This window comes from Lipotes vexillifer, unplaced genomic scaffold (assembly GCF_000442215.2).
Source record: "Lipotes vexillifer unplaced genomic scaffold, Lipotes_vexillifer_v1.1 scaffold21, whole genome shotgun sequence".
NCBI classification, from domain to species: domain Eukaryota; kingdom Metazoa; phylum Chordata; class Mammalia; order Artiodactyla; family Lipotidae; genus Lipotes; species Lipotes vexillifer.
In genome coordinates, this window is record NW_006774065.1 from 1466907 (window position 1) to 1482376 (window position 15470).

General features: G+C 47.3%; 1 protein-coding gene across 1 annotated transcript in view; it reads right to left on the reverse strand.

Annotated features, from left to right (window-relative positions):
• DNAH10 (dynein axonemal heavy chain 10) overlaps positions 1-4237 on the reverse strand; it is a 140356-nt gene extending 136119 nt beyond the window's left edge. Inside the window, exons 1-2 of the mRNA XM_007448657.1 lie at positions 4135-4237; positions 1719-1834 (exon numbers count right to left, since the gene is read on the reverse strand). Coding sequence (XP_007448719.1) covers positions 1719-1811 — 93 coding nt within the window. The 5' untranslated portion in view covers positions 1812-1834; positions 4135-4237. The remainder of the gene's footprint in view (positions 1-1718; positions 1835-4134) is intronic.
• Positions 4238-15470: the final 11233 nt, after the last annotated feature.

Below are 15470 nucleotides of genomic sequence, written 5' to 3' on the forward strand. Positions count from 1 at the left end.
TGATTATCCAGTTCATATAGAAAAGGCAGAATAAATGGTTAGAGCCTTCCCTTTATTTGCCCAATTTTCAAAACTATTAAATTGGCCCCCTATCATCCTGCCCCCTAGTTTCCCTCTCACCTCATTCTCCTACTTCTATATTCTCTCCCTTGGTTGTTTCATCCAGTCCGTTGGCTTGACACCATGTCAATGGCTCCCATTTTGTAAAGGATTTCTCTGGTTGGTATGTGGCGAATATAGTGTAGGGGCAAAAGCAGAATCTGGGAAATCTACCAGGAGCCAACTGCCATAGTCCCAGCAAAAGACAACATTGAGGTCTTCCTGGCCACCCTATCCAAAATTTCAAAAGCCCTACTTTTACCACCTGCCTACATTTCCTAACCCCCTTGCCAGCTTCATCTTTCTCCTGAACTCCTGTCACTATCTAACACACTGTATATTTTCTCATTGATCTTGTTTAACGTAAATCTTCCTGACTAGGATGTGAGGTCTGTGAGGCACAGACCTTGACTATGTTGATTACTGCTATAGAATACAGTAAATACTCAATAAATATTTCTGGAAGAACCCTTTGAGCTCTCCCCTGAGCTCCAGACTTATACATCCTGCTGCACACCTCAACTTGGATGTCTAGGAGGCATCTCAAGCTTAACATGTGCAAAATAGAGTTCTGGGGTTTTCCTCCAGATCCCTCCACCGCCCCCCCATCTCAGTAATGACCCCCAAATCGCCCTGCTTTGTTCAAACACAAATCCTAGGGATCATTCTGGATGCTCTTTTCCTAACACCTCCATGCCCAAGTCATCAGCAAGTCCTGTTGGCTCCATGCCCAACATATTGTTGATGCTGTCTGCTTCCCGCTCCCTCCCGATTGAACTCTGGAGCCTAAACAACCATCATCCACCACTTGGACGTTCCCATGGCCTCTGCTATTAGGTCTACTGGTCCCATACACTCCTGCCCCTGCATATGCTGATCACACAACAGCCAGAAGAAGAATGCAACCCAGATCATTTTATTCCCGTGCTTCAAACCTACCTTCCTTTCCAAACTTCCCTCACTACTCTCCAGCTGCACTGGTCATCCTTCTGTGTCTGGAGCAAGCTAAGTCTGCTCCTGCCTCAGGACCTTTGCATGTGCTGTTTTCTCTGCCCAGGATGCTCTTCCTGCAGATCCTGATGTTTGATGCCTTCACCTCATTCCCCCCTCATTTCAATGCCACTTCCTTAGAGGGGTCTTTCCTGACCACTTCAGTCCCACCCTATTACATATCCCTAATAACTTATCATTAGTGAATAAGGCTGCTTATGGGCTATTTTATTGGTTGTCTATAAAGAAAGCTCCGATGTCACCTCCCCAGCAAGGTCGTCCCTTACCACCAACCCCCTGCACACACACACACACACACACGCGCGCGCGCGCGCGCGCACACACACACGCGCACACATGAACAGGTCATTTCTATCACATTACTAGGGTTTATTTTCCTAATGCCACCTGTCACTACCTGATATTTTCCAGTTTATGTGTTGGTGTTTGGTGTCCTTCCCCCAGTATAGCACAGGGCTGTCATCTGTCCTGCTCACTGCTCCACTGTCCTCAGGGCCAATGACAGCACCTGGAATCTAAGAGCTGCTGACCACTTCTGTGTGAAATCAATGAATTAGATGGCCTTACTCTTAAACAGTGCTGAGATTCTTTTTTCCATCCATATTTACCTGACATATAATATCCTTCAGGAGACCAAGCACATGTGAATTTATAATTCCATACTCCAGTGTTTGGGGCATAATTTCCACAGCTTCCTTCATGTCTGTCGCCTCAGAGATGGTCTCTAAACAGGAACAGATTTGGGGAATGAAATGAGGAGGGAAGTGGACACAGCTAACATTTCCAAGTGTACGGGAACCAGCTCCTCCTTCGCAAGTAACTACAAAGGAGTGTTCCAGGCACAAGTCAGGATATGCGCTCATTGAGAAACAAATACATGCTGAGGGTCGCACTGTGGTTCAGAGGTTCACACAGCAGCACCCAGGAGCCACACACATGAGCTAATCTAGTTGGAGCGTCTACAGCTGAACAAGGATAGAAACACTTCGGATTTTCTAGAAACATTTCTTGGGCTCCTTGCTTGCTCTGTCTCCCCACTCCCAGCCATGACTCCCCAGTTCATCACCAAAGTACCTTTCAAGTCATGGGCTTTTCGGGGGGGGGTTGTTGTTTTTTTCTTTATTTTTTGGCCACACCGCACAGCTTGCAGGACCTTAGTTCCCCGACCAGGAATCAAACCCGGGCCCCGGCAGTGAGAGGACCGAGTCCTAACCACTGGACCACCAGCGAAGTCCCAAGTCATGGGGTTTTAAAAGACAAGTTTGGGAACAGTCTACCTCTTGGCCAGGTTTTCTTTGATGTGCACTCACTCCCTCCCCATCTCCCCACCAGACCCCCTGATCAAACAATCAGTCAGCACCAATCAGCTCGGTAGACACTTTAAAGGTCCCTTGGACCCTTCTCTCAATCTAACTGGGAAACACAGCAAACATATCAACTGCAATTATTTCACAAGCTTCAGCCTACATGCCTTTCCCAGCATCTGTGTAGACATGCACTCTTCTTTGCCTAATAGGTTTCTTTCTATCAGATGCTTCTTTACTGAAATAAATTTACTTAAAGGGAAACTATGTAAAAACTAAGTATGAAAAAAGAAAGCAAGCTTGACATCAGTGAAAGATAAATGTAAAAAAAAATATGATAAGAGTAAACAGTAATAAAGTCGGGGTAAATGCCATTCCCACCCTGCCCAAAGCTGATTATTGTTGTTACAGTAAGTCCCCCTACATACGAACCTTCAGGTGGAGAATTTTCAAAGGTGCGAACGTGCATCTGGTCCCAGCAAGGAACCGGAACCTGTGCCATCAACGTCAGGCGTGAGTGACATTGCAGCTCACCCTCCATCCCCTATTGCTGACGATCCTTCAGCTCTACCATCTCCCACCTCCTCTCCCTCCTCCAGTCAGTAACTCTTCCTGCCTGTTCACTCGATGCCAGCCCCTGTGTGCCAGCTGTTGTACTGGACTACTGTACTTTTCAAGGGTACAGATGAAAACTGCTTTCTTTATTTTTCGTGTTTGTTTATGTATTATTTGTGTGAAAAGTATTATAAACCTATTACAGTGCAGTACTATACAGCCAATTGTGTTAGTTGGGTACCTAGGCTAACTTTGTTGGACTTACGAACCAACCAGACTTACAAACACGCTCTCAGAACGGAACTCATTCACATGTAGGGGACTTACTGTATTGGGTTGTGATTACTGTTAAAAGGGAAGCATTGGGATTCCCTGGTGGCGCAGTGGTTAAGAATTTGCCTGCCAACGCAGGAGACACGGATTCGATCCCTGGTCCGGGAAGACCCCACATGTCGTGGAGCAGCTAAGCCCCTGTGCCACAACTACTGAACCCCGTACGTCTAGAGCCCGTGCTCCGCAGCAAGAGACGCCACCGCAATGAGAAGCCCGCGCACTGCAACGAAGAGCAGCCCCGGCTCGCCACAACTAGAGAAAGCCCACGCACAGCAACGATAACCCAGTGCAGCCAAAAATAAATAAATAAATAAATTTTAAAAAGGGAAGCACTGAGCTGAGATTGGCCCCTCCCCGGACAAGAACTGTAACAGGAGTAGCTGTTTAATACTGAGCCTCTATCTGTCATCTTTCTTCTTATTCCCACTCACTTGGGAAGAACGAATTACAGAAGCTCAGAGCTTAGCGGTGAGGTCATGATCCAAAGGGCCATCAAAGTTCAAAAAAGGATGGGGCTTCCCTGGTGGCGCAGGGGTTGAGAGTCCGCCTGCCAATGCAGGGGACACGGGTTCGTGCCCCGGTCCGGGAAGATCCCACATGCCGCGGAGTGGCTGGGCCAGAAAGCCATGGCCGCTGAGCCTGCGCGTCTGGAGCCTGTGCTCCGCAACGGGAGAGGCCACATCAGTGAGACGCCCGCGTCCCGCCAAAAAAAAAAAAAAAAAAAAAAAAAAGCTATCTTCTCAAGGACATGTAAAACTTAAAGACTCTCGGACATATTCACACGCACATGCATGCACACCCACACTCACACACACTCATGCTGGAAAGATACCTTTTGTATTTCTGAGAAAATACACCACATTCTGGTTCAGAAACTCCTCAGGAACAGGAGTACGAAGCACATGGAGATATGTCTTTTCCACGATTTGCTTAACAGTTTTCTGAAACACGGGGAACAAAAAAGTCATGTGGAGATACAACCGTGCATCCAAATCACCTAATATTCATGTACACCTGAGCTCCCCACTTCACGCACTGCTGAACTCATTTCCCAGCAGACCACACACATGAGCTGAAATTCACCCAGATGCTGAACTCTAAGCCTGACTCTTTCACCAACCGGCCACTGCAGCTACACTTAAATAAAGTGACCTGGGAAATGTCCAGCTCGAGCTTTTCTGGGCCACAAATTGCAACAAACCTGTTCTGAATTCGGGTATTTTGTGGGGAGGCATATTCACAGAGCAGCTGAACCTAATTTCATCTAGCACAGCTCAGGCCAAATGTTTACATCCTAACGTTATGCTCCCTCCCTGGGATTTGTGCAGTAAATGGTTAACTCAGCAGGCCTGGGCTGTCCAAACCCTGCACATTCCAACGGTTCTCAAGACTAGCCCAGAACCAGCTCCTGGGTGATAACCTCTAAGCTTTTGGAACATCCTGGCTGATCTGAGCATCTCTGTATACCTGGGGCCTTGGGTCATGCTGTAGAGTTTATACTAACAACATGATTTATGCTGAATGCCCGTTTTTGTTTGCCTGGGGCCCTGGGTCACACCACATCAGTTTGTCCTCTGGGGCGGCCGGGGGGCACTGCAGACTAACTGTGGGCACTTCACACCTACGTGATTGACCCCCAGTAAAAACCCTGGATACCAAGGTTTGGGTGAGCCCCCCTGATTGGCACAATGTCTTACGTGTTGTCACACATGGCTCCTGCGAGAATGAATGCTGTCCTTGAAGCCCCACTTGGAAAGGACAACTTGTGCCTATTTTCTCCTGGACTCTGCCCTGTGTGCCTTGTTCTCTGTTGATACTAAGCTGCATCCTTTCACTGAAATAAACTATAACCATGAGTATAAAAGCCTTCCTGGGTCCTGTGAGTCATTGCGGCAAATCATTCAATCCGAGGGTGACCTCGGGGACCCCCAGACACAGGATTCTATCATCTCCACTCCAATGCAATACATTCCTTGTATGAGCTGTGGCGGTTACCCAGACTCATCTGAGGGTGTGAAATTCCCATTACCCCACCCAAGAGGAGAAAGAGCCATGCGTACTTTGACATGGGGGTTCTCTACCCTCTCTTGGTCCATTTCTTCATCCTCTAGGCCGGTGGAAGGCTGAGGTATGGAATACGTTCTCAGCTGCAAATTCTTAGCTGCAAAACATGATTCAATGCATGAGATGAAATACTTGGAAAACGAGGTATCCTACCGTCAAGACCAGACCTGCATCTTGGAGAACAGCATATTTCATTCAATCGGCATGTTATCAAAAAGCTGAATGTACATTTTTTACAGACAAATCCTACTGAAGCCTTGACTTACATTATAATTAGGAGAGTTGTGCTGCAGTTTTGATGGCTCATCAGTAGGAAATTTAACATGTGCGTGTGTGCATGTGTGTGTGTGTGTGTGTGTGTGTGTGTGTGCGTGTTCCAGCTACAGGGTCCAATGAGTGACTTCTCTGAGATTTTTACTTAAAAGGGGGGGGCGGTTTATCCTTAGGATGAGACTTAGAGCTAACATGTTAGCATCTACTCCTTTTTCACTATAAAACTTGAAACTGATGGGGGATGGAAAGAAAAGTAATCTAAATAAAATGAATGTACGTATGCCTTGCAAGTCTACGGTTATCGATGTGGACCTGGAAACCTCACAGCCTGCCGGGCACAGCCCTGAGAGCTGCTGAAGAAGCCTGCAGAGAAGGGGGAGCTTTCCCAAACTGTTTGGCTCTTCCTTCGAAAGGCACTGGACAAAGTCAGTGCGACTCTGGAATCAAATCAGCGTGTGGGGTCGGAATCCTCTCTGCAATGGGTTTTCTCATCCATCAACTGGGACAATAATATCTACTGGGTCAGACTCAGGAGGATTCGGTCATAGGTTGGCTGAGTGTCGGGCACGCTGGCTGGCAGAGGAAAGAGTCTGCGGCCAGGAGAAGCATTATTACGGCAAAAGAGTAACAGCCTGGACTCAAAACTACACTGATGAGAATATACTCAATGCCACCGACCTGTATGCTTAGGAGTGGTTAAAATGGTATTTCATGTTACATGTGTTTCACCACGACAAAAAGAGAAAAGAGAAGAAAAAACTACACTTGGAAGGAACGTTAATTTGCTGTGTCAGAGAAGAGTTTCCTGACCCTTTTCTCAAGCAGCCTCCTCTCTCCCAAGTCTTTCCTGATCACAGATTTATTGGTGCCAAAGCAGGAAGCCATCAGTGAACATGGCTGTGGCCCTCATGACCACCGTCTGTCTTATCAAAATCCGACCTAGACAAGTCTCAGTAAGAATGGATGGTCGGGCTTCCCTGGTGGCGCAGTGGTTGGGAGTCCGCCTGCCGATGCAGGGGACACGGGTTCGTGCCCTGGTCCAGGAAGATCCCACGTGCCACGGAGCGGCTGGGCCCGTGAGCCAGGGCCGCTGAGCCTGCGCGTCCGGAGCCTGTGCTCGGCAACAGGAGGGGCCACAACAGTGAGAGGCCCGAGTACCGCCAAAAAAAAAAAAAAAAAAAAAAAAAAGAATGGATGGTCTGTATTTCTAACCCTGTAGTTCTCCCTCTCCCCTCCCCGAATCTTTACTACAGAGGGGATTATGTTGTGGTTAAAAATAAATTCTTCTCAAAAAAGTAAGATGACTATAGGAAACACTGCACATCGCCCCAATCCTTTTTCCCCTCTGGTTTTCAAATACTCAGGATCTTGGTAAAGTGCGGTGTCTAACCCACAGCTTCTGCTGTCGTAAGTGAAGGTGAGTTACGGGAGAAAGGGGGCTGTTTAGCTCTGCTGGCGACGTGATGGTCTGGAGCAGGGTTTCAATCTCAGCACTTCCGGCACTTGGGGCTGGATCATTCTGTGTTGTAGGGCCAGACCTCAGCATCTTATAGGACGTTTGGCAGCATCCCTGGCCTCAACCCATGAGATGCCAGAAGCCCCTGCCCTCTAGTTGTGACAACCAAAAATGTCTCCAGACATCACCAAATGCCCCTGGGGGCCAAAATCCCCCCTGGTTGAGGACGCAGCCCAGAGAACAGGGCCAACGCAGGTAGCCACGGCTGCTTCATCACTACAGGAAAGTAACTCAAAGCTGCAGGGGACCGAGTGTCACGGCCCAGCCAGGAGTGTCACAGCAACCTCTCTAATGTAGACATTTCAATTCCTTAGCAGCAAAAGCCTTGACTCGCGCCTCTGATTCGCCCAAAGAAATGGCATCTGCAGCTGGCACAGTGGAAGCCTTCTCTACACAGCCCACACCGTGCGCTCTTGGCTGAGCTGTCGGAGACACTGCCGTAAAAGCCTGGGTGTTTTTATGTTATGTGCTGTTCTGCGTGGAAGAGTGCCACCCCTCCCGTCCCGAATTCGTGCCCACCCAGAACCTCAGAATGTGACCGTATTTGGAAGCGGTGTCTTTGCAGATATAATTAGTTAAGATGAGGTCTGATAAAAGAAACGTTCACATATTGAGATACAGAGAAGTCGTTCTGGCTTCTACATGAGTTCACTTGGATTTGATGCTAATTTAAATAGCTTGTATGTGGGCTATCAAACAGACATTGTACATCTGCTTTAATTATTAAAGAAAAGGGCACACTGACCAGAAGTAAAGAATGTCCATGTTGAAAATAAAGATTATAGGGTTACAGATGTAGAAAATAAACGTATGGTTACCAGGGGGGTAAGGGAGGGAGGGATAAATTGGGAGATTGGGATTGACACATACACACCACTATATATAAAACAGATAACTCATAAGGACCTGCTGTATAGCACAGGGAACTCGACTCAATGCTCTGTAATGGCCTACAGGGGAAAAGAATCTAAAAAAGAGTGGATATATGTGTTTGTATAACAGATTAACTTTGCTGTACAGCAGAAACTAACACGACATTGTAAATCAATTATACCCCAATAAAATTTTTTTTTTAATAAATAAAAAATAAAGATTCAACGCCTCCCTTCCTGGGACGCCTGTGCTGGCCCTCCCTTGATAATACGACTCCCTTCCCAGGTGCCAAGGCCTTGCTGTATGTGCTGTGCGTGTACGTGCTGGTCTGTTGTTTTGTTTGTTTGTTTGTTTGTTTTTTGAAACCTTGAAGAAATGTATCCCTGACTTGTTTAATGTTCTTTGTTCTGACAAGATATAAAACTGTGCTGAAAACCCTGCTTCTCCAGAGCAGCTTCTCAGAGTAACCTGGGAAGCTGGCCCCCAGGCTGTAGTCCTCAGTGTGGCTCGAATAAAAATCTTTTCTATTCTTATTATTGATTGTTTATTATTTTCGTCAACAGGTCATAGTGCAGAGGGTGGTCCCTGAATCCAATGACTGGTGTTGTTATGAGAGAAAGGAGGTGATTCAGACACAGACACACACACACTATATATAAAAACACACACACGTATATACGCACACATGTATACACACATACATACACACAAATACACACATACACACATATATACACACATGTATACAAACACACATTCACACACACACACATGCGTGCCTGCACACATACATGCATATACACATGCACATACATGCATGCACTCACACGCACGCACACACATACATACACATACACACACACAGCCATGTGACGACAGAGGCATAGATTGGAGGGATGTGTCTACAAGCCAAGGAACATCAAGGAAGGCTACAGCCACCAGAAACTGGGAAAGGCCAGGAAGGATCCTGCCCCAGGGCCTGCCCACACCTTGATTTTGAACTTGTAGCCTCCGGCACTGCCTCCTTCAAGACAGTGCTGTTGTTCTAAGCCACCCAGTCTGTGGTCCTTGGTTATGGCAGCCCAGGTAGTTAATAATGAACCTATGCACACCCAGCACTTTCTCCTTGTACTTCTTACCAAGTCGCAGCTTCAGGAAAGTAAAAAGCAGAAACTGATTCTCGTCTGGGCACACGGACCCCTCCCCCCAGCGCCGCTCAGCCCCAATTCCAGACCTGATGCTCTATCCGCTGCTGACTGGGTCTCTCCTTCCTCCTCAGACGGGCCAGGAATCTCGCCGTCTTTATAGCCACATAAAGAAAAAAAAAAAAAAAAAAAACATAATTGTTCCACTGCTCTCCTTGGCACTGAGGGTTGGTCCATGGCCCCGGGAGAGTCGTGCCTATTACAGTCGGCTGGAGGATGTCATCGAGAAGACAGGACCGCTGCCCGACCCGCGAGCTGACCCCGGGCAATCGGAGGCCCCTTGCCCCTGCCCTGTCCTGGGGATGTCCACCCTGCCCACCATGCCCACCATGGGAGCCGTTTCAAGAATGCACCTGGAGAGATCAGGTGTGGCTGAGACCGCCAGACATTGTGGGTGCCTGAACCCCGGGAAGGCCTTTCTATAAACTCTTAGTGCCGGCGGGCGGGCAGTGATCTCAGCCAGCCACGCCCAAGACCGCCACCTACTGATCCGGAGTGGCTGCCTCTTTCTCTGGTCTCTCCTTGCCCTCCGTGTATGGGAGTGGTTTGCGAACCAACACACAGTCCCACAGAAACAACCCAGTTACTGGAAACAGCCTTAAGGGACATGAAAGAAAGATTTGTGCAAATTCTCCATGAGATGAAGGACACAGGATGATCACATAGTTACAAGCACCCCAAAGAAATATAAATGACCATCATGCATAAAAAAAGAGGCTCAACTCCACTAATTATGATACAAATGTACATGAGAACGAGGAAGTGCATCCACCTTTCATCTATGGGGTTGGCAAAAATTTTAACGATAATACCCAGTGTTGGCAAGGATGTTGGCAAACGGACACCTCATCACCGTTGCCAGGTGTGGAGTGGGAGGGCCACTCTAGAGAGCAGTTTGGCAGGACCCATCCAAACTGTAAATGCACACACCCGCCAAACCCACAGTTCCACTTTTAGAAATCTCTCCCACGAAATACCTAAAGAGTACGAAGGTAGACGCACATTGTGACATTATGTGTAAAATAAAATACTGTGGAAAGATAAATGTCCATTCATTAGGGAATGGATAAATAAAATACGGTACATCTATAAAGTTACATAGATCTATAGGTACTGACATGAAAAATTCTGCAAGATATCTTTGAGGGAGGACCAGTCACAACATACTATATAAAGAGTGATCTTATTTGTGATTTCAGGAACTCTCTCTATATATCTACATATTATCATTATATACATACCATTAACTGGAAAGATATAAATGATGATAGGTAGATAGATAGATTGATCTGAGAAAAGATCTGGCAGGATATACACCAAACTACCACCAGTGGTTACCTATAGGAATGGGAACAGGGCTGAGGGAAGAGTGAAGGATTATTTTTTCACTTTTTATTTTCTTTGTTTCTAAATTCTATGTTATGTGAATTTTTAAGAGAACATCTTCCAGTAATACTTACTGGAAGTAAGTATTAATTACTTAATACCGTGTAATTTTTAAATTACTGTGTAGTTTTGCAATTTCTAAAAATTACTGTGTAAAAATGTAAGCAAGTTATCAAATGATATGGACAGGATGATTCCATTTTGTTATTTCAAGAAACAACACATGCTTAGCTATTAGAACAGCACCTTGGACTAGCTGCTGCTGGTCTAGACACCCCTCTTTCCTCAAGACCACCCTGCCAGCATCTGTCTCCATTCAAATGATTTTTAACTAGGAGCAGAAAGAAGTCTTGACCAGGGGAGAGGCAGAAATAGAGAGAAAAGAGGGATGAAGGGACATGCACTGACCCCACTCCAGGTCCTCTGGACAAACCAGAGACCCCATAAAGGATCCAATAAAACTGACCAAGGGTCTTTGTGAGTTTGCAGGCTTAATAAGCAGAGGGTGAGTGAGAACTTGAAACCCAGAGCTGGGGAGGAGGTCCCGTCTCCCCACCTCTGTCCAGAACCCAACCCCCAACACTCAACACCATTCTAGTGCCCCCAGGAGCAGTAGCTTTGAGTTTCTGGGGACAGCATCCTCAGCAGGGAATACATTGCCATTCTCAAGATGTGATGACAGTGAGAAGACCCAGAAAAGGAGGGGAAGAACGTTGGGGTGGGCTGAGGGGTGGGTTAGAGACAGACCGGAAACAGACATAGTGCTCGGGGGATTTCCGAGGACGCTTTGGAGGAATTAAGCAGGGGGACCCTTGGAAGTGAGACTAAAATCTCCTTTCACATAGAACAGGGGCATCCTGCCAGGAGACACTGGGCTGAACGTGTGGTAGTATACACAGCACAGAAAACAGCCACGAACTATTAACAGAAGCCCTCAGAGGTCACAAGAAGTCCAAGTTGCATTCATTTCTTAGGGTCTTGGTGTGTGTGTGTGTGTGTGTATATATATATATATATATATATATATATATATATATTTAAGTATACAAAATCAGGGTTACTGAAATATGGTACATGTAAAATAGTCAATCCTGTTAGTGTATCTTTGTATCCAGAATTTCACTTGGGTGATCATGAGAGTCTAAATTCAAGGTCCTATTATAATGTAACATCCAGGTCCAAAGGTCTTCCGGGGAAGGGAGGGGGGGATAGAGTTAGATTCCAAATGTTACAAGGGTCATCTCTCTGGGTGTCATTTGCAATTTGTTATTGTTTGTTTATGGGCTTGGATTTTTCTACAGTGAATATGTGTATTATTTTGTGCAAAGAATGTACATTTAAAATAAATGTGCCTACGGCCTTTTAAGAAAAACAAAGTTCTGCCTGGCTCTGCCATCCCACCCTGTGAAAGGTCCTGTAGGGGATCCAGCAGTCTCGTGAAGATGTGACACTAGCACAGGAGACTGACATTGATGGGACACATCACACAGACCCGGTCCGTGACAGCTGCACTGACACTGGTGCTCCTACTGGGAGAGAACTTGTGTGTCTCTCAATCTCCTTTCTGAGTGTCCCCTGCACTCTGTCCTGTCTCCCCCTCCCCCCACCCCAGGCCGTCTCTGTGCCCCTGGGCTGGACCAGCCACCTCCACAGAAGGTTCTGGCCATCAGTCACTGTCATTATTTTTATTTAAAATGCTAAATTGTTCAACATAAACGTTTAAATCTACTGTAATCTTTTTAAATTGTTTTTAAAAATTGTTTTGGTGTTACTTTACAATAGCACGTCAGGAGCCTGGGAAGATAGGAAGGGGCACTCCTCTCCACCTCTGGGAGACCCTGTCACCATCTGAGAGAGTGAGGATGAACTGACCCTCTCAGCCCCTGGGCCACTTCTCTATCCATCTATGACACGTCACTGGACAGCGACACATATTCTTCTGAGTCTTTACTATGTGACCTGTGTGGATGAGCTAGTTAACCCTCTCTGTGCCACAGCTTGCTCATCTGTAAAATGGGATAACAATACACCCACTTCATGGGATTAACAGCTGATACACGCGTTTGGAACTGTACCTGGCACAGAGTAAGCGCTAAATGAGTGTTTGCTGTGATTATTCATCCAAGGTCTGACTTTCCAAGTGGGCTTGTCCAGTTCACCCAGTGCCTGGACTCTGCCTGCACACGGTGGGCGACAATAAGCATTTGCGGACTGCACGGGAGGCCAAGAGCGGGGTGGGCGGGGGCCTGCAGTCCCCGCGGTGTTGAGGTGGGGAACGGGGCAGGAGGGGGCGCGGCGGGAGGGCGGCCGCGGGGCTCACCGATCTCCACCTCCACTTCCTCGGGCACCACCGTGCGGTAGGAGAAGAGAGCCGAGGCGCCCTCCTCGTCGCTGGTCTGGTTGAGGAAGCACAGGATGAGGTCCTCGACCTCGCCGTCGTTGCGGTTCGGCAACTCCTCGAAGAGCTGGGGGTCTGTGATGCCGAAGGCGGTGTACACTCGGTCACGCATCCACAGCACCCGTAGGTCGTCCATGGCGCCGCAGAGCCGGCAGCACCGGGCTCAGGGAGTGTAGCGCCGGGCAGGCGTCTGTGGTAACGGCGCCCCTAGCAACGGGCGCCCCGGCAACGGCCGCCGCGGGCACGGGTCCCCAAGGTCCCCGGGCGCCCCTGCACCCGGGTCCCGCGCTCTCAGAGGCGCGAAGCGGGACCCGGGAGGGTGGCGCGGAGCCCCTGGGGAGGGGCCGCGGCGCCCCAGCCTGCGCGCGGAGGAGGGCCGGGGCTCTTCCCCCGGATGGGCGCCCCCTTCCTCCTGGGAGGACCGAGATGAGCTGGACGGCCGCACGCAAGCCCCGGGGACGGAAAGACGTGTAGGAAGGCAGCCGACTGCAGACCTGGAGGTGCGCCAGGAGCCTTGTAAGTGCTGCATGCGCAAGGCCTCCTGTGATTCTTAACCGCCACCGCGTCTGGGGCTGTCCGACCCGCTTTGTCGATAAGGAAACAGTAGCAAGATACGTGACAGACAAGGTCACGGTATCTTGGATGCGGTAGAGGCAAAGTTGGACGCGAGGCAGAAGGACTATAGTCTGAGCCCTCGGGTCGCTATGGATCAAAGGGCGTCAGAAGACCAAATACACAGCGAAGATTCCCAAGAAGGGGCAAAGCTCCTTCTGGTGTACCAGGATCAGGGAAGGGGGAGCCCCAAGGGACACTGGCTACAGAGCAGGAGAAGCCGAGCTCTTCAGCTTTGTAGCCAATCCAAAGCATAATAAAGCAAAACACCCACGTTTCAAAAATAGAGATAAATTTATTTTTCATTAATAAAGGGAAGTTCAGTACTGATAGGAAGATGCAAATTTGTCCCTTCATACATCTGTGGGTCTTTAACTTGTTCAGTCGTTTTCCCTCACCGAGCCCCTAGATTACTGGGCTGACCCTAAGAACCTAGCCTTCTTATTGGATTTTCCCATCAAGGAACAGGTGGAATGTTCTAAGTATTTCTTAAAATTCTAAACCAAAGTTCAGCATCATTGGCCTGGCTGTTGGAAAATTACCACTCCGAACTGTCTTATTTTCATCATCTTGAATTAAGATTTCTTAATAACCTTGCTGGAGATATATACCAGATGGCATGCAAGCAAACCTGGCTTTAAATTTTTAATAAAGTTGTTTTTAAGTGCAGACTGCAGAACAGTTGAAGTTATCTTTATTTCTGTTTTCCAAAATGAATCAGGCCCTAAAGTGTCTGAATTTTTAATTCGTAAACATAAGAGTTACCCATCCTATAGTCTACGCCTTATTAAACTGCTGCAGAATGAAAATTCAGATGAGAATGTTGTTATAAAATACCCATTCCAGAAATGAGGACAGAGTGGCACTCAGTGAAAGGTGAGTCCCCTCAAAGTCCTAGCCACAAAAAACTGCCAGGCCACAGGCTCAGCGTAACCCCCCATCAAACCCCCTTTGCACTCCTTAACTCAGCACAATCACATCACCACCAGGACCCTCTTCATCCTTGCAGGGCGAAATCAAACTCTATTTTTCTGAAGAAATCCCTTGGATTTTTATTTGCGGATGAACACCCGAATGAAAACTGGAAGATGTGGCAGTCGTGACTTTTCGCATTAGGAAAATAAACAGATTAACTTAGCATCATCCAGACAACTGACCATTTTTCCTCTGGATGCTTGCTATCAAGGGAATGAAGTTATGTCTTAAAAACTGTATACATAATAGTTCTACCAAACAGCTTAACAAACAAAACAGAGCAACTGCTCTGGTAACACGACACTGGAACCAGCAGCTTTGTATTAAGAAAGAAAATTTACCTTGGTGCCTAAAAGACACCATCAAACTGTAATTCTAGAGAGTTCTTTCACAAAAATTAGGACTGACAATCCGTCTTTTATACCATTACGTTCTATAGTACTACATAGGTTTCAGTTGAAAAGTGACTCTTCACCCTCTGTTCTATGCCCTGATAGAGGTGTTCACTGGAATTAAAAAGTGGCCCCCGTGACAACTGCCAATGGGGACAGAAAAGAATTTTAGCAGATCCTGTACGTCTCTTGTTTACTAGTCAGTTAACTAGTCAGTTTACTAGTCAGTTAAAATGGTGGGTTTCCTAAGGATGAATTAGTTACCATCTTGGAGTAAAATAATAAAAATAAGAACTTGTGAGGGACACATTTGAAACCTGGAAGGCATTATTCAGATTTCGTATTCACCCAAAAGAAGTGGCCAAGTGTCTTTCTGAAGAAACTTAACGTTGACAGCAGTATCATTTTTTATCTTGCGGTACGCGGGCCTCTCACTGTTGTGGCCTCTCCCGTTGGCGGAGCACAGGCTCCGGA